We start from the raw sequence: 26,490 nt of genomic DNA, 5'->3' as shown, positions 1-26,490 counted from the left end.
CGAGTAACTTCCTTAATTTGCATTTTCCAAATTCATGTGCATTTCTGAAGTTAAAGGTACAGACTTTGCAGTAAGACACACAGTTCTCTCACAAATTCGTATTAAATATTTAACATTTGTTCACCTTTTAAGAAATCACTGGTGGTTTCACACAGTGTCAGGCCCTGCCTTTCAGTAGGGTTAAACCATCAAGCAATCTCTGTATGTCTTTCAGCTTGAATTACAAGATTGCAAAAATCTTATTCCAGAGACTGTTTATTACCACACTGCTGCTGCTGCTTCTTTTGAGCTTCCTGGGTCACTGGAGCCTGTAGGACAGAGAAGTACTTACAGGCATTCACAGGTCAAAAAGTGTTGTGGGCCAACCTCATAGCATCCCCAGTACTGCACTTACTTTCCTTGATATTACTGCAGTCTGACACATTGTTCTGGCTTTACTGTCCCAAGGAAGACTATACCAGCAGGCATTAGAGTAGGCTTCAGCGAGCCTTACATCTGTGTCACCCAGCCAGATACCGCTCAAATGATTCATTAAATCAGAACACAGAAAGTAACTTTACTTGAATGCCTTGGCATAAATTTTTTATCAACTATAAGAACAAATCTTTTGTCATTTTTACTATATATTCTTATGGTTGAATTGGTAATTTGTGAAACAGATCTTATGAATTTTTCAAGTAGTTTCTGTACATTTAAGGAAACGGTGACTCTTGATCGGAAGTTAAAGTATGTTGCTGGTCTCTCCGCATATGATGAGCTTTGTATGTTTACATACCTAATGATTGTTTTACAATTGTTTTAAAATGTTATACAAGTAGCAGGCAGTCTTGGTAGCAGTAAATAGAAGCAAAGAACCAAGTCTCTCTTTACTTATGCTTTCTGAGGGTCCACCCCTAAACGAATTATATTTGATAAAATAGAGTAGTTTTTATTTCTGGTATTATTCTAGTGAAACCACAAATAAAACCCCTGTTGACTTCAGCTTATTGTAAGGTTCTTGCAAGCTCATGATCTTCAGATTTTGAATAACTTCTCTCAGACCCCTCTTAGGAGAGGATGCAGAAGAATGTAGATGGGATATAATGAGCGTTAAGATTGCTTTAAAATGATGAGGAGTGTTGCATCATTTCTGCAAAGATTAAAACAGAACATTTAATTATTTGGGAATTCTAATCAAACTTCAATATTTAGTGGAGGTCAGAAGTGTGCAGGGAAAGGCTACTGAGGACCTGGGCAACCCCTTGCAGACAGGTCCTTAGATTGTGGCCCTTTCTCACCTTCTGCAGTCTGCCAAGGAATCAGAGAATCACTAAGGTTGGAAAGGACCTTCAAGATCATCAAGTCCAACCATCAGTCCAGCGCCACCGTGTCCCCTAAACCATGTCCTGAAGTGCCACATCTACACGTTTTTTGAACACTTCCTCCACCACCTCCCTGGGCAGCCTGTTCCAATGCCTGACCACCCTCACTGTAAGAAATTTTTCCTAATATCCAATCTAAACATCCCCTGGTGCAACTTGAGGCCATTTCCTGTCGTTCTGTCGCTGGTTACTTGGGAGAAGAGACCAACACCCTTGTCGCCACAACCCCCTTTCAGGTAGTTGTAGAGAGCGATAAGGTCTCCCCTCAGCCTCCTCTTCTCCAGGCTGAACGATCCCAGTTCCCTCAGCCGCTCCTCATAAGACTTGTGCTCCAGACAACCAGCTTTGTTGCCCTTCTTTGGACACACTCCAGCGCCTCAGCATCCTTCTGTCATATCTTCCTAATACTGCTTTTAAAAAGAATTACACCTTATTAAGTCTTCTCTGGCTTCCACTTAGCTATACTGAGAGACGATGCATGTTGCAGCACATGTAATGTCACTTAAGATCACAGAGTTGTATGGGGCCTGACTGAGAGTGGCTCTTTACTGGCTTCTGTCACTGAAAGAGGAGAATGTTTTCAGAACATGTATTTACCTGATCTCAGACATGGGATGGCCATTTTATTCCTAATACTAAACTGTGAAGTAGCATAAGCAACACCCTGGTAGAAGAAAATACTTCCTCCTCCCAGGAGGATGAAAGACCGTGTTACAGGTACCCTGGGGTGCAGGAGGTATAAGAACAGAGACTGCAGAAGGCAGAGTGAGCATGGGCTTTCAGGGTATACCTCAAAAGAAACTACTAAGACCTCCAGTATTTTTTGTTTTGTTTGGAAGGGGGCAGGGTTGTTTTGTTTAAAGTAGCAACTGTTGGACTTTGCTTGCGCCCCATTTTGTGCATCGATATTGTGGCTCACCACTTCCTTCTCATATATGGCTAACATGTGCTGAGGACTCAAACAGTATAGTTAACTTCACAGTGCAGTTTCAGAGTGCCCCGACCCTCTTTGTGATACACTACTGGGCAGAGTAACTGTTAACATTATTGCTGTATTTAATTCAAGTGTCATCACTGCTCAACACTTTGTATTACGTTATGATAATGCTATTGTCGTTGGAGTGTGCATATTAACTCTTTGTAGGATACAGCATGTTGGATAGTCACAACACCTAATTTTGGTACTTAAGTTAGACTTAGGTTCCCTTTGTAGTCTGCTGGTCCTCAAGAAGCTATTAAAAGTATTTATGCGCCCTTGAGTCTAATGACTATTGAAGAAACCTGGGCTTCTAATTCATTGCTCTGAAATAAAGTGCCTGAAACTAGACAGTGTGATTGTCTTTCTCAAAGTATAAAATGTGGGAGATTGCAACAGTGGAGCATTTCCTGTTCCTAGTGAACAGCTGGATTTATTCAATCAATTTATTGTATAAAATATGAGCAGCCAGTCTCAGCCTTTATTGAAAATCTAGCCTGAGGCACTCCTATCTTTATGAGCAGCACATTCAGCAATGCTGTATTGACCTTCTTAGAGTACACTTTGACAGCCAGAGAATTATGTTCAAATAATTGCATTCATGCCTGTCGTGGAGTGGGTGACTCTTTAAAATGATCCATAGATCAGATTTCTTATTTATTTGTCATTTGTGATAATTTTGGCAGTGGTAGATTTCTATGTCTTCCTGTTGCAATGTTTAGTATGTTAAGCAGAATTTTTTGTTATAGTAATAGCTTCTTTATAATGTACTGTATACTAGAATACAGAAGTTGCATCTTTTTCCCCCAAAGAACTTTGCAAGATATTAAATGAAGCAGATAAATAGGTACAAATACAGTAGTTCAAGAAAGAATGGAGAAAGCAGTGGGAAGATTGGTTGCTACACAAGCATGGGCACTTGCTGTTTTTAGTGTATACCCCTGGTACAGTCTAATGGAAAGCTTTCAAGATATTTTCAGGAAATGTCTGCTTTCATCTTACTTATCTGAGCTGGCTGGTTCCAGTGAACTGTGGTCAGCTTCATCTACAAAGCCTATGCAAGAGGATCCCCCACTAAAAGCTTTGAAGCATTTCAAAATGTTCTGGGATTAGTTTATAAGCAATCGGCTGCAGTATTTAAACAAACTCAAAATGACCATGATCACTAAACAAAAGCCATCATTATATGTGTGCAGCCACTTTAGATAAATGTGTCATGTGGAGATGTACTCTAGAGGTTTACTCTCTTGGAGGTAACAGTTCAGGAACTGGAGAATCTTGGGTTCAAGTATGCGTTTTTACTTCTTTGCACACGAGAGCACATCTATTGCTCAACACTGACATTTCTAAATTAATTTAACAGGAATTCAGATGTTTGTGATATCACTACTGTGTTCTTGTCTGAAAATGTCTGAATGTTTGAAATGTACAAATCTAATGTACAAATACATATTAGATATGGATCAGACTTGCAGAGTGACTCTTTTTCCAACAGAAACCACATACAAGTTAGGTGGATGATCTTGTATTTAGCAAGTCTGATGATAAAAGTTTTGGTCCAGGTTTCAGCAGAGAAAAATCATTTATTGTTAAGCTAGAAATGTAATTATTTCCCATTTTGAAACAGAGCTTGCAGGACCAAAAATCCAAAAATTCTTTCTTTTTATAAAAGTGGTTTAATGTTGTCATAGTATTGTCTCTACTCTTGGTCTCTATCTATAGAGTTATATTACTGTGTGAAATACAGAAGAGGCAAGTTTGTCTCAACAGATTAAAAAATTAAAAAGTATATTCTTCCTTTTTTCCCCTCTTAATAATTTTAGGTTGTCATTTGGTGAGTGTGAACTCAAATAAGTTTTCTGTTAAGCAGTTCTTACTTATCAGCACTTTCTGAGCAAACTCAAATCTGCTTATTTGGCATATTGTGGAGGGGGATCAGTATTACTTTACTTCCTCTTAGCATGTTCCAGCATTACTTAGGAAGCATATATAGAACAGTATTTTGAGGGATTTGCAGTGTTTAATCAGTACCAACTTTTAATTAAAAATCTTCATGATTCATAAGGGAGAAAATAGAAGAAGAAACCTTAGCAGTTTCGAAGAAGGTGCTTCTCCTTACACAAAAACCCTGCTCTGTTGCTGCAGTGCTGTTACGCAGGGAAGTGACGCTGGATTCCATTGCAGCACACACAGCTGCAGTCTTTTTCCATTCTAGTATTTCTCATGGATGGCCTTCTGAATGGGAAATTTGGATGTGCTGTGCAACTTTTATGCATGCCCAGCACAAACTCTCTGAGGTGAGGCCAGGATAATTAGTTCCCCTTTACAGTTCTGGTCCTTGACCTCATCAGCAGGAGCGGAGCCTCAGCACACGCTGTCTCCTGGACTGCTGTTGCATGGAGTTAGGGAGGTTGGCTCAAAAAGCTGGCTTCTCTGCACCTGCCACTCTTGCTGCCCAGTGCCAGGGAAGAGCAGGGTCATGGCTTTCTGCCAAGTGTCTTGGAAATCCCTCCAAGAGACAGGAATCTACATGTTCCCAGCAGCTGTATGTGTGGGCATTCAGACTGAAGTCATGCCCAACTGTGCAGAGCTGGTGTGCAAAGTGCATCGCCAGTTATAAATTGTCCTTCATGGTGGTGTTCTGACTAATCTTTTTGTTAGAATCTAGAAATACTTTTATGTTGAACATAATTTTGGATCTTCTGCTTTAGTCACGCTTGGGAACTTCATATTCCAAATGTACTTGTGAATTAAGAATGTGATAGTAGGGAAAGTACTTTCCTCTGCCACTTCGTTTTTGCCTTTTGTGTGAGTAATCAAGAGATTTTTTGGTTGCAACTTCTGTTTCAACCCTCTGAAAGATAGCATGCTAGATTTCGGAAGACAGCTTTATCGTATTGACTCTTTGGGGAGCTAACTCGGTCAGTGGAGTTCATGTCCTATTGAACTCTATGCCACAGCTATGTGCTGATAAAGCAGATGGAAAAATTGCCCAGCCCTGTTACAGAGAGAGCTGTTTTAAATTTATGTTTCTTGAAAAGGTATATATTTAGAAGATTTCTTTTGTAATGTCATGTTTTTCTTCCTTCCATAACTGCTGCATACAGCTTTGTTTATTGGAAGTCATGTCATAGCACAGAATAAGTTGTACAGTTACACGGTAATATAGACAGTTCTGAACTAATGCTGCAAGAAAGATATGATTAATGCACACGCTAACAGCTGCCCTAAACTTAGTTTTAAACTAAATGCAGTTTAACTTCATCCACTGAGCAAACTGAAATGTTAATTTTGCAACTGAATCCTGAAGCTGTAGCCCTATAAAAAAATATACTCGCTTCCTTATTAATAATTAATCTTAATACATTCAACGCAAACATTTTTTTATCACGAAACATTACCCATCTGTTAAAAGAAAAACATGACTTTGACACACACTTGCATCTTTTATTTTCAGAGTTTTAACTTTATCTTAGTAAATTTTCTAAAGAACAGCCTACATTAATGGGGATATGACACATAGGCAGTGTTTTTGACCTAGAGGAAACTTCATCGTGAGATGAAAATCAGTGTTGATTTCGTTTCTTGTTTCTGAACCAAAAAAAAATGTAGAGGTACACATCACTTGAAAGGCTACTATGGCTTCCTAGCATGTGATCCCCAGGTATTTTGTACCAGCAGAATTTTTAGCATGGGTGTAGGATTAATTTGTTTGGTTCTATGCAGAGAGTCATAATGGTACCTCTACTAGGCTAAGTGGTGTGTCCTATTCTTCTTTAGCACTGACATCAGTTGTGCCCAAAGTAGAAGTACTGTATTCCTTAACTCTTCTGGAACCACTATAACAAAAAAATGCTGATTGTAGAAAATCCTTGAAAGAGCAGTATCTTTTGAGGATCTAATCATTCCTCTCCTTATGGTTCTTGATGCAGCTTATGGCATGTAAAACCTTATAATGCTAGACAGTAAGACAGGCTGTCTAGAAAGACAATACTTCATCCCAGAGATTCTAGTTTCCTTTGTCATATTGCTGTTGAAAATGTCAGACCTGAATGGCAGTCAGTATTTTTTCTATGAAGTGCATTATGGTCTTTAAGGAGGAAGAATCCTGAAAATGACTAAAAACCATGAAGATCTTAAAAATCTTGCTTTATGAATGATTTATGTCTTGGAAACCAAAGTTAGTTGAATAATTGGGCTAAGTTATAATTTGCTTGGATCAGAACAGTGGTCCACAGACATACTTAAAAACCCATGCGTCAAAGATCTATGTCGGTTAGGGGGAAATAGAGAGACATGCATTTTATTAACTTTCATATCAATAACATTACATTGGGGAATGTTGGTGTTCCTATTATATTCTACAGCAACCAGGGATAAACTAAAAACTACTGAGAGGCACGAAAAATTTGGAGGGGAGAGGAAAAAGATTACAACTAATTAATTCAGAATGGAGGCAAATTATTTCTTATGTGATAATTGGGCAATACACTGAGGAACTGGAGACTTGTTTTAGTTTCCTAATATTGTAGGAATTGAGTGCACTGGAAGTTTGTACTTCTTGTTAGTTTGTTACTCCTTGAGATATAAAAACGTTTTGACATGCAGTGGTCTCATCCAGTCTGGCAGTTAAGTTCTGATCCTGATGTGGGATATTAACAGTGAGGGCAAAAAATGTGCAGTATTTTCTGAAATGTGTTCATTTCATATTTATGAAAATAGAAAACACAGCCTCTTTGGGGAAGGAAGGAAGGAAATACATGTCACTGACAGGCTGATGTATAAAGTGTATCTCTAAGCGATGGGCTATGATGAAGCCCTCAGAATTTACAGATAGCCCAAACGAACAGATTTAGCATCAAGGTGCAAGTGGCTCTTTTGACACTAAGTGTATAATTAAAATAAATACTTGGGATAAGACAGCAACCATCAATTAACCAGAATGTTGTACAAATAAACATAACTATATATTCATAAAATTTTGCACAGCATAATACAAAGACACTAGAACAGTCATGTCCATAACTGTACATGTTCCTCTCTTCCTTTTCCTTCCAAGAAGTAAAAGTGTGCTTTAATTGGCATGTAGCAAACGTAGCTCTCCAGTATATGTGATCTTCGTCCAGAAACTGCAAATTGTATATGTATAATTGCATACTATTAGGTGCAAAACCAGGTTTGGTGCAAAAACTGTACAGATGTTTGGTTGCTTAGAGGTTTGGGATCTCAGTATGTTTAATTTCATTTTGATGTATACCCTATGTTCCACAGAAATGCGTATATCACTCTTACCTCTTACACCCTCTATCCATCTCTCTCTATCCATCTGAACATTTTAAGAAGACACTGAATAGATCTAACTCATTGATCATAAAACTCAGTATTTCTGAGATGAGGTACTAATTTTTTTTAAAAGGATAGAGAATAGTTGAGGTTCATGTGGCTCTTCATATTTGTTTCAAACCTCATCACATATTCTGCATTTTTTAGGCACACTTTAGGTCAGTGTACCTGACAAATCAGTGTTAATAGTGTTCTTCTGTTATAGAGATGGTAAAATGGAGATTAAGAGTAGAAAAGTGATTTACTGGAGGTCATCAAGTCAGTAATAGAGCTGGAAATAAACAGGAAAAGGGTTTGCGGTTTTTTTGTTGTTTGGTTTTTTCAAACCTACTGTGAGCTGGCGTGTCTGGGGAAAAGGTGCTTAAGAATCCTTTTGGGGATTTTTAAGAATCTCATTTTGAGAGGTCCAAAAGTGCACTGGCATTTGTTTTCAAAACTGGCAAAGGCAAGTAGAAAAATACTGAGGTCCTTATGTTTAACTTCTGAAGAAAAAACTTTGGACACAGTGGAAGCAAGTCTATTCCTAGCATGTCTCTTTACTCAGCTGCATTATTCCAGGTGTTTGATCTATATATTGGACTGAAAGGCAGATAATCAAGTTAGTGTTAGAAAGTTGTGAAACTAAACTATAATCAATTTTATTATCATTGTTTCCATAGTAACTGAGTACAGGTGAGTACATTTTATGAAGCCAAGTATTGACAGATTATTTACCTAAGCATATTGCATTGCTCTTTTAACTGTAAGACAGTATATTTTATTTAATCTTTATTGAATTTTTTTGCATGTCACTGAGATAATTAATTGATAGAAATAGATGACCAGTATGTGGCAGAAAAAAAGTCCAGCAACTGCAAAAATGGGTGTATGTGAAACAATTTTTAATTCATAAAATGTACCAGGTTTGTATATAAAGGCATCTTTTAGATATTAAATTGTCCCACTGTATGTGCACAATAATTTGTACAACGGTGTATATTTTAAAAAGCACTTAAAAGGTTCAGGCTCTCAAAAGCTTACGTCCTAGCATTTTTTAATCTTACAGAGTCTTGTATCTGCGCTTAATTTCATGTAGCTAAGTAACCCAAAGACTTCAATGGCATAGATTCCAGTATTTGAGAGGTGTCACAGGAAAACTTTGTGGAACATAAAAAATAAGGAATAGAAAACTGAAAAGGATGAAAGGATCGATTTTAAAATAAATTTTAAATTTATTGTATTTAAAATTTTTACTAAGTTGAAAAAGAGGGAAAAATGGGAACAAATGGTAGGACTGAGAAGTACCTTTGATCTGTCAGCTGGCTAGCAGGAAACAGACTTCAAATAAATTGAGCTCTTTAAACAAGGCCCGTCCTTGCAATGTGTACCTAAGAAACTTAGATTTGTTAGAGAGAAACAGCTGATAGTGATTTCTTCTGGGTCTATATTGTGAACTTTTTTTTTGCCTTGGCTTTATGCAGATAAGTAAGTTAAATTGAAACCTTTTGGAACAAATCCCTGTATGAATAGACGTGCTTTAAATGGCACACAGTATTATAGAAGTTCTGATGCTTCATGTCTGTGAACTAATATTGTAGTAATAACCTGGAATACGGTAATGTAGAGGTGGGTACCACCATACTCCATTTGTTTAAAAAAAAAAAATCATCCTGCAGTCATATCTACTAATACAAAATGGTGAAACAGAGTCTCTGATCCAGCTAAACTTTGTATGAAGAGTACTCTGGATAAGGAACCATAGATGTTGTTGAACTGGTTTTGGTGCTTCCTTAATGTCTTGTCAGGCTAGAGTTTTTCTAACCCACTGGTAAAGAAATCTGGAAACTGTGTTTTGCATGTGATTGCCCAAGTAATTGTTTTTTGCCAGACCTATATGACATTGTGTTGATGGCAGTCTTGGTGGTAATTTTAAAATAAGTAAGTGTTTGAAAATAGAGTTCCTAAATATTACTGTAACAGGAGGCAAACAGAACCATTACATATTATTACTATAGCTTTAAAGGAGTCATGGGTCCCTGAATCTTTGTCACTGGCTTTGTAACATCAAGGTATTTCCAGAGTGATGGCCATCTTCTTTCTCATTAGACAGGCTAAGCCTGGGTTAAAAACAGTGATCCCTGAGTATTTAATTAAGCCAACTGCTTAGTATTACAGGATCAGCATCATGCTAGCAAATGCTTACAGAGAATGTGGTGTCATTTTCCACCTGCTGGATGTTCTGAAATGTGTAGTTCCTTTCCTGGACAATTGCTAGGGAACTGACGTTATTTTACGTGTGCATATATAAGGTCAGGAAACTTGCTTAGAAGGAACATTATAGGAGTGATACTGTGTGAGAAGAAACACTGTTGATGCTTGCGTTGCAAAAGTTAAAATAATTGTACAAAGCAATAGACTTGTAGATTTTTCTCTCAGCTGAACAGAAATTGTTGCTATCATGTTTATGTGCTGCTGGTTGCTTACAGGGAACTGAAATCAGGGAATAGTGAGAAATGCCATTTTCTAGTTACTTCCTGAGAAGAATTGCCACAACATAATTAATTATATAATACAAAATAGTATGAGTTTTATATGAACTGAGAGTTTCAGATGTTTATGTAAATGTTAAGGCATTTTTATTTTTTTTCAGTTATTTGTATATACAGTGTACATTCTAAGGGCATGTTGTCTTCAAGTATACAATGTACAGAACTGACACAAATAGCACTCGATAGCTGTACTAAATTGTTACACTGTTTGATGAAATGTCTCGGCAAAGTTGCTATAAACACGTTATGTATTTTCAGACTTATTTTGGGTGTTGCTTTGCATTAGACTTTTATTTTGCCTGTAAAATTAATTACTGACCTAATGATGTAAATAGAATATTTTTATATATAAGAAAGTGGTTTACTTGTCCTTCATGAAAAGTCAAAGGTCATCCATCCTACAGAAGTTAGTATTTTGAGGACAGGCTGCATTTACTTGAGTTTTTTCCTTTTCTGTATCTTGTTGTATCAGTGCAACGTTATTATAAAATCTTTTCATTGCAGGTTCTTTGAAGTTATACAGCTGGCTGTTATAAATAACAGCTGGCATCTGATGGAGCGATCGTCTTTCAGGGGAGAGGGAAAAAAGTGGCATAAACAATACATCCTGCTAGTTATGCAAACAGTTCTTTCGTTAGGTTAAAAAAACCACCAAATATCCAGAACATTTGCATCTTATTAAATCAATATTAAATAAACAGTTTCTGTACCTAGTAAGGTACCTATGAGCCTTTTGTCTCAACACATCTCCCCTGCACAGTGCAGTTAAAACACCAGAGTGCCTTTCAAATAATTTCCTTATGCAGCTTAACAGAAAAACAAAAAATGAACTCTCATATGGTATGTTGGAGTATAACCAGCAAAGTATTTTGCAAACGTTCACTCAGCCTCCAAAGCCCGTGCAAGGAGAGCCTGATATGGCACGAGGGAACTCTGCTGCGCAGCCTGGTCCCAAGCGCCGGACCCAACTCCCTGACCGCCGTCTTAGAAGGCAGCAGTGTTCGGGCGGGTGCGGCTTTAGGTGCACCTCAGGTTGTTCTCCAAATTGCTTGTTGCCCTTTTGGATATAAATAACTGATTGGGGGGAAAAAAAGAAAGGTAAGAAGAGAAAGAAGGAAAGAAAAGGCACATCCGTTGTCTCTCTTTCAGTGGTTAGTAAGCACTTCTCCCAGATGGTTAGATAAACTCTTGTTACTGTAGGTATGCTTTCCTTTTACTGTTAGTTGTATCCATCCAGCTGCACCACAAGTGGAATTCTGGCCCCATTGAAAGGGAATGGAAGTTGACTTATGTCTGGACACCAACTATACAAAAAGTGTGTGTGGAAGGTGAACTTTAAAAAAAGAAAAATATATATTTTGTGTAATTGTATACACAACCTGTATCAAAGAGAACATTTTTCTTGAACAGACTTGTGGAAGCTGCATAGGAAAAAATGAAGGTAGTGGAAACAATTAACAGAGTTAACTTTTGCATGAACCTTAAGTTTTGCTGTATACTTGGATTACATAGGAATTGCAGTCGTCGATTTTGAATCAGTGTTTAGTAGCATTGATTTAAATGTAATGGACAAAAATTTTAAACTATGAATAATTTAGTTTCTGTGGCCTTCAGAGGATTAAAGTGTCTGTATTGGGTTCTGTGGACAAGTCAGTACACAATAATGAAAGGAAGTTAAATAATAAATAAAACATAAATTCCGCTTTAGCTACAAAATTCTTGTTTTTATGATGAGAATAGGATCTTCAGGCTATATTTAAAACTAGATCAGAAGTAGCTTTTTTCCCTCAGTAAGAAAATTGTTTATTTCTGTCAGTTGTGATCATTCAATACTGTGGGCTTTAGTGTTCTATCTTTCATTAAGAAAACAGAATATAGGAATAAATTTGGAGAGATTAAAGAAAACTGCCCCTGAATACGGACTTCCCTCTTTGACCGATAGGGTATGCTAACAAAGGGCCCCAAATTAGAGGTTGCTTTAATTTCAGAGTTGCAGATGACACTGATCATAATTACTTTTTTTTTCAGCACTAGTATAATTTAATTTAAAAGAAGACTTAATTCCAGAGATATATTTAAATACTTCTGCGTCTTGTTTGTAAGTTAGATGCTTCCAGTTCAAGATTGTCTGTCAAATATTAATGTGTTCTAATGGAAAATGTTTACTCTAGAGACAGTCTTTTGCTTTTAAGGTTGTTTTTAAATATTGAGCTTTTTAAATCGTGTTCAATCTAAAGTTATAAGAAACAAGTGGGGGTTTTTTAACCAAAATCCTGAGCGTAACAGCTAAATTACGTAAGTTGAGGCTGTAGTGTTTTCTAATTTCTGAGCATAAGTTAAAAGAGTATGATTGTGTAACCACTTAGCTATACCAAAGATTATAATTTTTCTTTAAGCTCTCTGGTGTTGCATCTTTAACTTACTACACTTATGTTGTGCTTCAGATCAGCTTTCTGTCCAATACTAACTTTTGCCTGATGGATGCAATATGCTTTAAGGTCTGTGGAAATCCCTGCTGTCATTTAAGATACTTTACTAAAAAAATTGCTGTCCCTAGACAAGTGTACTGTATCCAGGGATATAACTGAGGGATGCTCCTCAGAGTAAGCAAGCAGTTAATATATTGTGAAGAACATTCAGAATTACAGCCGTGCTTTGACTTACGCTGTCAAAATGTCTGAGTGGCTTTCAGTGGGGGTTCGTGAAATAGATAAACACGGCAAGTGTTTCAGTTCACCCCATCAACTGAAGCACTGTTACTGATGGATACATGGGCAACACTCGAGTTATATGTACAGGCAGATGGTCTACGGGCTGCAATGCACATCTATTTCAATTAGCTTTATTGCTGGTCTGCAACACTTGTATTGGCTCAGTCTAGCCATTTGTCTTAAAACAATTACTTTTGTTTAATCAGTTGCGTTGGAGACTTCATAGGAACGTAATTCAAATGGGATCTAAGATTGTATTCTATAAAACTGCTATATTAAAAGAATGTAACTTCTGATCAATAACACTTTTATTGCATTGCTAAGCCCATCAAATCTGTAACGTAAAAGTAGTGCAAATAGATTTGAAGTATTTAAAAAAAAAAACAACAAAAAAACAGTCCTTGTGTGTTGATACAGTAGAACACATTAAAATGGCATGGTTGTCCCCATACAGTCATTTGACGTGGATTTTGTGTATTTCTAGAGGATTTTTAACACTAAAAGAGATAAACTGTTACTGAGAATGACCTGCAATATCATAGTGATATTTAGTTTTTATAAATCTGTTCAAAAGTTTATTTAAATCTGTGGATGAGGTTTTGTGCTATCTCTTCTATTTGCAATGCAAGGAGTAGGAAATTTACTGTAGGCAGCTGCTGAAGGAGCCTTAGGCTGTTGGTGAAATTAAAGTACCTTGTATTACTGAAACAACTTTAGGGCCTCTTGCTTAAGTAATGGCATCTTCTTTGGTACGGTCCTATAACCCGCCTTTGGTCCAAGAAGTGGTGCAATACACTCAGCTTGGCCATCTGCCTGTCCATGCCAAAGGGCTTGTTCTGGGCTCCCCAGTGGACTGCCTTTTCACCGGTCTTCCACAGGGCCACTATGAAAAACAATCCCTCTCCTACCACTTGTCAACTGCCATTGTGGCATACAGCTTTTTTTTGATCCATGCGGTACTGCTCCAATCCTTTATACCTTGTAGAAGGAAGCAGAGATTATTTCCCTCATTATTTCACCTCAAAATGGTAGGTACAGAGCTGGGAAGAAGAGTAGGTTAATACTCCTTGTAATTCTCAAAAGCAGTTGATATTTAGGTAATACTGTCCCAAGTGTTTACAGAAAAATGGGGGGGGGGGAGCTGGAAATCTTGTGGGTTTATGGCCTTGTAACTTAATTCTTCTAAGTACCAATTAATTATTTGTAAAGATGGGCTGTCCTACATTGATGACTTCGTTTTTTCAAATCTGCAATTGACTCGTAATAGTCTTGCAAGTGTGAGTTTTGCATGGAAATTTGACAGGCTTCCAAATTAATTTCCATTATCTGTGACCCACATGATGGTGATATTCCCTGCTTTTCAATAAAAGATTTACTTAGACTTTGATAAGCTGCCCTGCTTTCAGAACCATTTGATCACGTTAAATTCATTTGTGTCTGAATATTGGCAATACGCTGGAAGACTGTTAGTATAAAGTGTTTTCTATTCACATAGGGTTCTGCTTAATGCTTTATTGTAGTAGCTGACAGGTAATGATCAGTGGCACTCCAGAGTGTCTCCTGCATGGTTACATTTCTTCATGTTTTTTAGTAGTGTTCCTCCTAAATCAGTCCTTGTTAACAATGTGACATGACTTCATGTCATAGCGATGGTGCAAATATGCTTTAATGAAGTCCTAGTGGCACACTGCTGGAATGGCTGATGGATCTCTCAGAACCTTTAACAGGTGTGTTAAATCACCCAAACTGATGTTAGAGGCTTGTAAGCACTTTTACTCTTTTAAGTATACCAGACCTTCAGCTAAAATGCTCGTGGAATGAGAGGACTAGATTGCTCATAGCCATAGTCCAACTTTTGACTGTCCAAAGACAGCAAAAAATGCACTGGACTTCCTTGCAGGTAGGGACCCTGGGCAAGAGTCTATTGATGGCACCTCGATCAGAGGCTTGTTGGCACCCTCCCTGTAGCACACTTGTGGTAGTCTGTTTTTATTGGGGAAGGGAAAAAAAAGTGCTGCCTGTAGCTGCTGCCAGCTCTTGCTTAGTTTCCATGTTCTGACATGAGTGTTCAAGAAACTTGTGTGCTCATTAGTGCAGCTCCGTTGTTCTCATAGAAGAATAGTTATCAGTCATCTTGGTTATGATGATTTTGAAAAATTAAGTCTTAAGTGCCTAAAACAAAAGGTAGAAAGAAACTGAGAAAATTAAAAAGAAAAAAACTTTAATGTTATAGTGATTGTGTTAAGTCTTACTCACAGTGCTCTAATGCCTGTAACTGGCAAAAATTTTTATATCCTGTTTTCCAAAGCTTTCATAGAAAGGACAGGTGATGCTTGCCTGTTCTGTCATTCTGCTTTATAGTCCTGTTCTTGTTCAAGTTCCAAGCATATAGACCAAGGTAAGGGACTGAAATAACTGTGTTCAGATCCATGGCTTCTGCCATGATCAGTGGCTTTTCTTTTTTTTAAGCTTCTGCCATTAGAAAAAATCAGGAAGACTGGCAATACTTATTTTTTTTTCTAGGAGGATCTTATTATTATTCTTTTGAGAACAAGCATACGGCTTTTCTTCATGAGTGTACAAGTGTTTTGCATGATATTGAGTAAATTTATGTGCTCTCAAATTCTCAACACTTTTCATGTAATTTTAAGTGACCAATTTTGGGGAATGGAAAGGAACCCAGCTCTTAGGTGGTTATGTTCTTAGCCCTGTTTTCAGGTGTCCATTTCGGAGAGCTGTAACTGGCTGATATCACAGTAGGGGCTTTGAAATTTTAACTTTTCTCAAAGGACATGACAGAATTCATCTTAAACAAGAGGTCCGGAAAGGTTTTCCTGAGGTCAGGTATCTGAGGGGAGGATGGTACTATACAGTTAGTTGTTTTTTTGGGTTTTTTAAAAAGGATATTCACTCCTTTGTATAGGAAGTGCCAATTAATGCTTTTAACTACACAAAAATATTACTCCACCATCATCTTTTCTGAACGTATTCAGCTGTCTTGGTTAAGGTATGCATAGATCTAAGAATGAGCTGCGCACACTACCCTATCAATTAGTGAAATTTACTCCATATAATGTGATTGACTTCTAAATATATTTTAATTTAGGTTAAACTCCTAAATACACTTGTCATATATTTTTGTAAGGTGACTAATTCATAAGAAAGCTTGGGTCTTGAGTTGAAGCACTGAAACTATGTAAACATTTTGCGGTAGCCAGATGTCATTTAATAGCTTGATAATAATAGCTTGGTCTTCACATGAATTTCACTTTTTTTTCCTTGAACATGTAACATATGTGGAGTAGTCAGCAAATACGAATTTTATCAATCAGATATAGTTTGACATTTTTAACACTTTTTAAACTTTACAAAGACCTGTTTACCATATGGTGTAAGTGGGTGTGCAGGAAACGACACTGCTTCATGAAGTCTGATATATGCTGTACTACTTTTCCATGAACTGAGCATGAACGTTTCCTTTTAACGGGTGTGCTGAAGGCAAGCCTTTGAAGCATGGGTGTATAACTTTGGACAGTAACATTTATGTCTGTGTGCTTCTGTAGGTGATTTTTTTAAAATCACTTAATTCTTTAGCTTTTCTTATTTTTATTTTACTTTATTGACAAAAGTTTGATCCACATTAATGTTGTAACATGTGAAAGAAGTAACAGAAAAGCAGAATTTCTATTTTTATTTTCATTGTTGCCATAGCCAGTTGTTATTATTGTGGTCGCAAGTATCCTATTTCCTGTTTATATTCTGCGTCTTTTGAAGATGCTGCAAAGTTTCGAGGCATTTCCATGATCCTTGAACTGAAATCCTGTATAAGATTCAATTGAATTTTAGTCACAACAGTGTCTTAGATAGGGTCGTTGCAGCTTTCAGCGACTTCAAGATACTGATTCCAAATACTGTTCTGGCTTATTTGCATACAATGATGGTTTAAGTCTTCATGCAATGATGAAAGCACAGCCCTTAATGTTCTGTTGTGCAGTACCTCGAATATACATTGGGCCGGTGTTACTTGGCGCATGGAACTTACCACTCAGTGCAAATCAGCAACAAAAGCTTCTGCTGCTATTCCAACAGCTACTTAAAAGTAGAAAAGTACATGATGGTAACTGCTTTTCAAATGGCAAAGCATCACTTAAATGCCAAAAGGACAGAGTTTTCCACGATTAAAGTGTTTGTAGGTATATTCATAAATGTTTAACATGTCCCATCTAGATGCAATTTTAAACTAATTGCCAGAAACATTCACATGCCTCTCTGAAATTACTTTTTTATGTAGTCTCCTCCTTATCAGATAATTAGTAGTTTAATTAGTTTTTAATCAAAGTTCAGGTAAGGAAAAAAAATGATAGCCAGCTAAAACATATTTTCTTTTTTTAACTTAATTTCTCAGTATTTAATGCCTGGCAGTTTCTTTAACAGTTGTAATACCTTTTACTTTATTAGTGTGGGCTATAATAGCTACTCTTTAAACAGAGTGTCTTAATACCAATGACTGCAGGAAGATTGATCTCAGGTGTTACTCAGAGGCCTTCTGAGTGGGAAATTTTTAGGAAGCTGTAGGCTATGTTGAGTTTCTCATTAGAAGTACATCAATTCACAAACATATTCTAAAATAATTCTTTCCTATGTGGGGTTAATGGCATTATTTGTCTAAATACAGTATTCAAGACAACATAACTGTTGCTGGGGTATGAGTTCTTGTTAGGTGATCTTGTCAGTAAATGGTTGGTGTTGAAGTTACTTAACATTCAGCATAAGATTTAATACTTGATTTTGTTCATTAATTTTTTTTTTAAATATCTGTGCTTAGGAAGTAGATTTAGCTATCGCTACCTTTGCAATATTGTGCAGCAGAATTATGAGAAAAATAAAGGACCTTAGGATAAAAACAGATTCAGATAAAATTAAAGCAAAATGAAAACCAACAACTCATCTCCACACGGATATTATATATGTAGATGATCTGCATGGTCATAGCTCATTACAAATGGAGGAATGCGTTTTAGCAGCAGCACTATGCGTGTTTGGTTTTGGAGCCTTTGAAGATTATGCCTTCCGTTGCTGCTCTTGTTGATTCTGGAACTAAGTGTAATATACAGTAATTTGTGCCTCGCAGTTTCCATGAGTTCAGATGACAAATAACATTCTCTTTGGGGATGTGCACTAATGCCTTATTTATTTCCAGGGTCTGTTCTCATGTATATACTTTATTCTCCTAGTTGGCAACTACTTTTAGCTTCCATTCATGGTAATTTTTAAAATCAGTGGAAACTGGATGAACTCATCTACTCAGCAGTTCAGAAAATCAGGCCCAAATGGAAGATTTTCTGTAAAATGTAATTGCTAAATAGAAAATGTTGAAAGGCCAATTATTGTTTGAATTTTAAAGCTAAGCTTCATGAGCTGAATTCAGAAATATAATTTCCTCCCTCTTGCCCCCCGTACCCCTCTTTTGATTCTCTTATTTTTCTGAAGCACTCTAAGACTGCAGGCACTTTGAGACTTTAAGCACTTAATTTTGTTACCAAAACAGAACACAGTTTCACTATCTATCTTGGCTATGGTATCAGCTTTAAAACTGAAGTTTAGTATCCCATGTAAAAACTTCTCAAGATTAAATTAGCTTTTTTGTAATTTTGTCTGACTTTCTTAAAGCCTATTTTTTTAAACAGTTCAGTGTGTAAGAACTATAATTTAAACTGCTTTAAGGTACAGACTATCAAAACTAAGAAAACAAATTGCTCTGATTACTCACCCAGATTGCTCCTCGGTTTGAGAATTTAATTGATGTCTCAAGTGCGCATGTGTGTCAAGTAAAATCAATATTATTCCAAAATGCCTCTATTGGAGGCTTCTATGTGTTTTGTAAAATCTCGGCTTAAAGCAGAATGCGTTTGCTATTTTGACATGTGTTTCATGGCATACAGAACGGGGGGAGAATGATCCAAGTAACATGACCCTCTTGAGTGTCTTAATCAAGTTTGACAGTGTGTGACTTACCAGTTAGGTACAACTTCTGTCAAGGACCCTTGTTAATAAATTGTAGTTAAAATATTCTTCTTTGTTACTTTAAGATAGAATTTTTTGGGTTTTGTTTGTTTCACTACATCTTAATAAAAATCCGTATTTTGGTACAGATCATAGTGTATATAACACATACAGTCTTACGTACTGTAATGAATCAAGTGTGATGTTACAAACTGCCTTTCTTCAATACAGTTGTTCGAACTCACAAACTTTTCAGTGTCAAATGCAAAAAAAGCAAAGTCGCTTTTCTGTATCAAATATTTTTTTTTTTTTTTTGCCAGATTGTCACAAATTACTCCGCTTTTCAAGAATACTCAGGCAAGCCCAATGTACACACAGTTCCTGACTACATTGCTGGAAGAACTGCATTTGAAAAATGAAGATCTGGAAAGTTTAACAAGAATATTTCGAAAGGACTGCCTACTTGAATGGTCAGTCAGTTTTAAGCTATTTTGCACATTGTAAAACTAAGCCAGTTAACAACAGGGTTAATTTTCAGCATTTTGTAAGTATGCACAGTAACTACAGATCATATCAGCCAGAGTAGAAAATATGTAAAGTACATTTTAAAGTAAAGAAATACATATGGTATGGAAATGAGTGTCATTATTTTGTCACTTACAGTAAATGCCAGCTGCTTACTTATCACTTCAATGTTCGAGAATATATAATTAATTTATTACAATTTGGGGAGGAATTTTTACTCAAGTTCTACTACAATTTATAAAAAAAAATTCTGTGTGGCTACAATGGCTAAGTCTCAGTGGGGTTTTCTTATTATTAAAATGCAATTGTTATATTTAGTGTTTGTGATCTAAAATTGAGATAAAAGCCATGTATTTTTGGCGTAATACTGAGTTTACATTTTCATTCTGCATAGGCTGAAAAAATTAAGAGCAAATACCTTATATATGCTGATCATATTCAACTGATTCGATGACTATAGCATTATAGTGTTTAAGTAATTAGTGTATCAACATTACTGATCTCAATCCTTTGTTCCCCACAGAATAAGGTGATCATCTTAACATCTCCTACTATCTGAAATAGTGGCACAGAGAACAAAAGAACACCTTCAGTTGTTGGAACTTTTTTTAAATGAAAAATGAAATTTAGTATTAATTGTACTTTGTGCACTTCTGCTTTTTCATTTCTTCCCTCTGAATAAGAATTTTGAAGTCTTGTGGAGAAGCTGACTGTAACAGCAGTTGTTCAAGGTATGCACGAAGACTAGTTAAAATGTGGATCATCTGAAAACTATTTAAACTAGGAGAAATGAATTTGGATTGCTTTGGTGTTTTCTTGCTTAGACAAATTTTAGCTGAAAATTTCCAACAGGAATTGGGGAAAGGGGCGGGGGGGGGAAAGGCATATTAGCCTGGAGTGTTAAGAACACTGTTGATGACATTTTTCCAGTTGACGCAATGTATGGAGCAGTAATATTTAAGAATGATGATGACAGTACACAAAAGATGTCTGATCTATAGCCTGTTTATCTTGCTACTTCTAAGCAAAGGGGTGATCTTGAAAGTTGTGTACAAGTTATTTTTAAACAGCCTCTAGTTGTTACTGATTTGGACTTTAAAATGTATTTGAATAACTAATAACTTAATTTTTGGCTTTCAGTAGTCATTTCAAGTTGTATTGTTTAGACTTGCTTCTGTCACCAACTAATTATAAAATGCAATTTAAAACTAATCCGCTAGTAATTCTTAATGATTCCATCGTATGGTTTATTGCATAGTTCTCAGTTCATAGGACACTGTCTTTTGAGCGGCTTGAGGAGGAAGTTGTAAATGATGGTGCTTAGTCTGCAGCAAATGCCAGCACTAGTTAAGACTGAAGCTAAACTTACCAGGGCTGCTAGATAGCAACGCCATTTAAAAACCAGAGTTTATTCCTTTTGTTTTGTTTCTGTAATTGGACACCAGAAGGGAACTCTGCACTTAATTAGTTTATTGCTGTATAGTTCCTTCATGATATTCAGGATAAATATGTTGATTGCCCTTGACACACAAGAAGCCCATGCAGCTTTTCCCTGGAAGCTTCATTGTGCAGTTAAGTTTATTTAGGTGATGCTTGACTTTTCCAAACTTACCTTGTAATGGGAAGTTATGTTCAGTACAACTTGTAAAAGCAACAATTTAGAATGAGGAAAACTTTTAATGCAGCGTTAAAGCTATGTATTTTTCTAAGTATGCAATAGGAAAAAAATAGCCATCGTGATCAGAGTATATCTGATGTCAAATTCATAAGAACGCATGATGTAATCTGGATAGAAGGTACACAGGTTTTGTACCATGGTGGAAAACTTATATGCAAAGAAGGGACAAGACGTCGCCAAAAGATAAGCTTGTAGAAGACTGAGTAATGGGTATGATACTCTGAGCAAAACTTAAACCTTGAATTTGTATCTATCAGCTTCTGATTTTGAAAGTTAAATATATTTCTATTTTTAGCTAATACTTTACTGTAGATTCTGAGCAAGCCGTTTTTCTGTCTCATGCCTCCATACCTTGAGGCATAAAGATTACAACTACCCCGTGGTGATGCTGCTATACCGAGTACACCTAGAAGGCATTACAAATGCACCTCATACTGGGAATATGACTGCGTTTCATCAGGTTCGATGGCTCTCATTTGGAAAGTTTTTTCACTTCCTGTCAGTTTAGTGGTGTTATTTTTTTGTTAGTTATTTTTAGGCTTGGTCTTCAGTACTTACTCTGTATGATCTTGTAGTAAGAGTGAATAGGTCCCAGGCCCAAAGACCTCTTTATCAGGGTTCACTGTTGCTGCTTTTACTGTCTGCCTTAACAGCTCAAAAAACTAAGCTTCCAGGATTTTTGCATCTCCACTTTGACTGCTGTGTAGTAAGCTCAGTCATTCTTTTCCTTGCCTTAAGAGAATAACCTTTCTCCTTCCATGACCTTCACCAGTCCAGAAGAAAGACTTCTATAATATGCTAGAAATGCTCTGAAGGGGTATGCTTTATTTACCTTTAATGATTTTTATCTCCCTTAGACTTAAGTAAAACACGTATAAATAAATGTAGAACGTAGACATATACCCATTACTTTTTGAGTAGGAGTAAGGCTGTAGACTCATCTCAAAAGGATCTTTCATATGATCAGCCTTAACTGCTTGTACAAAGAGCATAACTTGAGCACCAAAAATTAAGTTCATCTATGTAGTTTTCTTATGAGCACGTTTTGTAACATCTTAACTACTTAGAAGTGTTCAAATCTAGACCTATTTTATGAGCTTAAAGCTAATTTCTGCCAGAACTATCTGTCCTTTAACAGACTCTACTCTTTCTCAGCTTACATCTTCCCCTCTGCCACCCTTCCCATTTTGGTTGTGTTTGCAGGCAAATTGTTTCCTTGTGGCCGTGCTGCAATGCTTATTCTTTTTCCTTTCTATGGTAGTTGAACAGATGAGAACAGTTGACACTCGGTTGAGTGGTGGGTTTGAGCCTTATCTCAGATACACTAAATTTTAGTGACTGACTTGTGAGCTGCAGGTGTGTAGCAACATTACAGATCTGGAGCTTAGGGTAGATGGGACTCTGTTTCTCTACTTGGATCACAAGGATCATAAAGTCATAGGTGTCCCTGACCATGTAAAGTATCCAAGCCTGTCTGGTGGTGGACCTGTAGCAGGGCAAATATGGTATGATGTGTTTCTTTTAATAGCAGGGAGGCAGGGAGAGAAACCAGACTTCTATGGTGATTTTTTTTTTTTTCCTGACTTATGACAGCTACAGTAAAGAATAGAAGAACACTTTCATTTAAAACTTAAAGCAAAGCCTGCTTCATACTGTTGCAACTTCTCAGCATCAAAGGAGGAATGTGTGACATGTACCTGCATAGTGCAGACACGGATTTCTTACTGAGTTTTCTATAGACGTAATGAAGTAATCTCAGGAAGAGAATATTGTTAATAAAACCACAGATACAGAGAAAGTCAGGTTGTTCAAAGTTATTCAAAGCAGTCTTTGTGCCAACCAAAGAGGGTGGAGGAAAAGCTTTTGTGTCTATTTTCACAGCAAGGTTCAGTTCACAGTCCTGTAAATACTGTCAGTGCTAAGTACTGCACTCTGTAATCCTGAATTTCCTAGTGCAGAGCCCTTTGCTGCTGCTGCATGATTCTTTATGCCCATTGACCAAGCTGGCTGATTTTCCTTGGGTTTTGGAGGGAAGAAGAAGATTCAGAGTGGTTCACTTGATAGTCACTATTTCAGGAAAGCGGGCAAGTCATAATGTAACCTGAAAATTTTCAGGTATTTGAAGAGATTACTGTGCATCTTTGTAAAGCTTGAAAAAAATCACATTATGCTTATATATGGTAATGCAAAATTCTGCATTAAAATAAGCAGAAGAGAGCTTGATTTATTTCATTGAAGACAAAACAGAAGTGCCTTAGTAAATCTAGAGCAGCATAACTGACATGGCTGTGCTGCTGTCTAAACCCAGGACTGGAAAATTACATCTACCCTGTCTTTAAAAAGAGTGATGCAGGGAGCAACAAAGAGCATAGTACATACAAGAGATACATCTGGGGCCTCAAAGGCTGTGTCCACACAACAGAGAGAAGATTCACCTGTATTTTCACTCTTCAGTCTCAGCGAGTATTTTAAAAGCAAGGCATCTGTTGTGGGTTGGGGGGAAGGGTGGGCATAACAGTCCTGTGAATCTTGGTGTTGAACCTGTATGTCCTACCCTTCATTCCCCAGTTTGAGAGAATCTGGAGTCCACAAAAATGCAAGAGGTGATGAGCAGCTCAGCTGGACATTAAGTCTTAGCTGACCTTTAACTGCTGGAGAGAAAAGGACTAACACATCAGAGAGAAGAAAAAGGAAGAGAGAAGAGGAAAGCGATATTCACACCTTCTAAATTTAGGCATCCAACCTTAGGTAACTTGCCTGTCTCAGTTTACTTCAGAGAACTGATGCTCTTAAGTTTAGGTTCTCCAAATCATACCTTAGTGCAGTGTACAAAGTGGGTGGTGTTAATGCCTCTGCTCCTGTTTTGTGGTGGCAGAAAGCAAGCAGAAAAGCAGCTGAGAACTTTGACCATAGTAGACTGGTTGTTCCTGGAGTAATTTATTTAGTAATAAATTGTGACACAAAACTGCAGGGGCAGGTGCCCATTCAAAGTGGGAAGTTTCTAAGCAATCTGATCCTATTGTTGGGTTATTTTGATGGCTACTACTTCACACAGAATTTTTGCTTAACATGCAAGAGTTAAAACCAAAAGAAAAAAAACAATGCCAGTGTGTTGAAAGTACATCCAGGAGGCTACATTCTAGTTATACTTTTTTCCTCTAAGCTTTCCCTACTTGCTGTTTATTTCTGCAATTGCTTACGAACACCCAGTACTGTGGGTGGGGTTTAGCTTGATCTCACTGGGGTAGCAGGTAATGCTGAACTGTCATTTCCAATGAGCATTAAATATTGAAAATACAGAATCAGACTTTCTTCCACAAGTCTTAAGTTTCCATAAAGCAGCAGATGGCTGGGCTAGGCACCTATAAAGACCTCTGTTTCTCAACTGCATATCTCTACCACCTGACAGCCAGTTGTCTTCTGATTAGAGTCAGAGGAAGTGGGTGTGCCTTCCATTAGCAAAGACAGAAAGTAATATTGCTAGAGACTTTTCCTCTTGTGAGCTTTCTTTTTGTGACTCTTCATCTTGGAACCACTTCTCTGCACAGACTGTAGACAGTGCTTTGGGAGGTGGGCTGCCTGAAAGACACTGTAGAACGTGAACTGTGGCATTTGTGGTGCTAAACAGGATTTAGTGAGGCGGGGGAAGAGATCTGGAAACCTGTGTCTTTAAGTAGCTCTCATTTGAGCACTCTAGTTTCAAAAAGCAAGTGAAAGCGTACTTTGCCTCAGTGGCTGATCTGGCCATGTGTGATAAATGTTAGTCATTCCCCCTTGGTTGCTTGCAGCTGTAGAGCAAGGAGCAAGGCAACCTGGAGTTCTGAAAAATAGACAAGACTAGCCAAAAAGAGTAATAATTAACAAGAAGAAAGGTGAAAAACAACAAGCCTCTATAAACTGTTCTTGCCCTGGAAAATGGGCAATATTGTGATACACCTTTTGAGCATCCTCCTCAAAATTAGTCTCAGTACAGCACCACGTTTGGGGCACCATTAACAGTAGTGGCAGGGCTGGAAAGGTCAGGAACAAACACCACCAACTTTCGGACCAGTGTTTCTGAGATCTGAGAGACAGGTTTATCCTCCCACTGACTTTGCCACCATAGTTGAATGTGCAGACTTAAGTCCTAGACTTAGGAAGGTTTATCAGAATACTGAAGTAAGTGTGGCGCCTGTAACACTTCAGATGTCCCTGTTTGTTGGTTTTACTGTGCTATCCTGCAGTTACCCAAGACAGCAAGCCCCCTAGTGAGTCCCATCGCTCAGAACAGACTAGAGCTGACACACTGGTGATCATAAGGCAGTCACATCTCGACACTATGAAAACTACCCCTTTAGAAGTCAGTCCCCAGAACACTTCGGTAGCCTATATTTTAAAGGCAAAGTCTGTAGTATGTTTTTCCATGCTGTGATTACCTGCAGGAGCTGCACGCGAAGATCAGAGAACAAAGCAAGCGGGGCTACTGACTGGTACATCCTGCATCATTGCAAGCCACATCAAATTAGCGACATTTCTGGAACTTTTTAGCCTCTGAAATTTAGTGGGGTATGTAACTGAATGGAACACATAGTGAGACAGCAGCAGCTTCCTGGAGAGTCCTCAGTTTGGTTAGAATTCGTCTTTGCTACAGAGATTTTAAAGGACTTTGGATACAGCTTTAATAAGCTGCAAACGCTTAGATCAGGATTTACATCATAAATCTTGCCTTTTTGTTCTACTCAAATGAGAGTTACTACAAATCAGGTTAATATAACTTAACAGTATGGTAGTTAAGTAACAAAAAAGATCATAGTTGGTAGTATTATCTAAGAAGCCAGACCAATGATACTGACAGCTGCCAGCTAAGATCTGACTTATGTAAGGTATTTTATAGACATGCCTAACATATGGTTGCTATCTCTCTCACCTATTATGCAAAGAAAGGGTAACGTTTCCTAATCAGAATTTGCCACTGAGCAGCATTTTCTGTAAACATCTCAGTACTGCAAGCACTATCCACAGTCAGGAGAAAGCCTTTTGCAGGCATTTCTGATTTGTTAATTTAACAAATAGCACAAATAGGTACAAACCTGTGGCTAGTACTGATTCAGCAAGGCTGGCTGTAGTTCAAAGTATAGGTATATTACTTTGGCAGTTGACATGTTAAAACACCACTTAGGAATTCTGTGTTGGAAGGTAACTTCAGAATACTGCACTTGTGCAAAAAAACCCGGGCGTTTCAAGTTGAAGACACGGTCTCAAAGCAGGAACGACCATGCAATACATTAAAAATACTTTGCTGAGACAGTGCAAGCAAAGTTGTATTGGTATAGTATATTTACCTGCACAGCTAGAAAAGAGAGGGTGAATTCATATCAGTACAGGA

General features: G+C 37.4%; 1 protein-coding gene across 1 annotated transcript in view; it reads left to right on the top strand.

The window, feature by feature from the left end:
• The window catches only part of RPAP2 (RNA polymerase II associated protein 2), a gene marked incomplete at both ends in the record, with an annotated part of 39,677 nt that extends 20,251 nt beyond the window's left edge, over window positions 1-19,426 (top strand). Inside the window, one exon of the mRNA XM_082002759.1 lies at window positions 19,243-19,426. Within this exon, the coding sequence (XP_081858885.1) occupies window positions 19,243-19,426 (184 nt within the window). The remainder of the gene's footprint in view (window positions 1-19,242) is intronic.
• Window positions 19,427-26,490: the final 7,064 nt, after the last annotated feature.

The sequence above is a fragment of the Phaethon aethereus genome (genome assembly GCF_964289735.1).
Source record: "Phaethon aethereus genome assembly, chromosome: 8".
Lineage (NCBI taxonomy): Eukaryota > Metazoa > Chordata > Aves > Phaethontiformes > Phaethontidae > Phaethon > Phaethon aethereus.
This window is presented reverse-complemented; position numbering and strand designations above follow the sequence as displayed.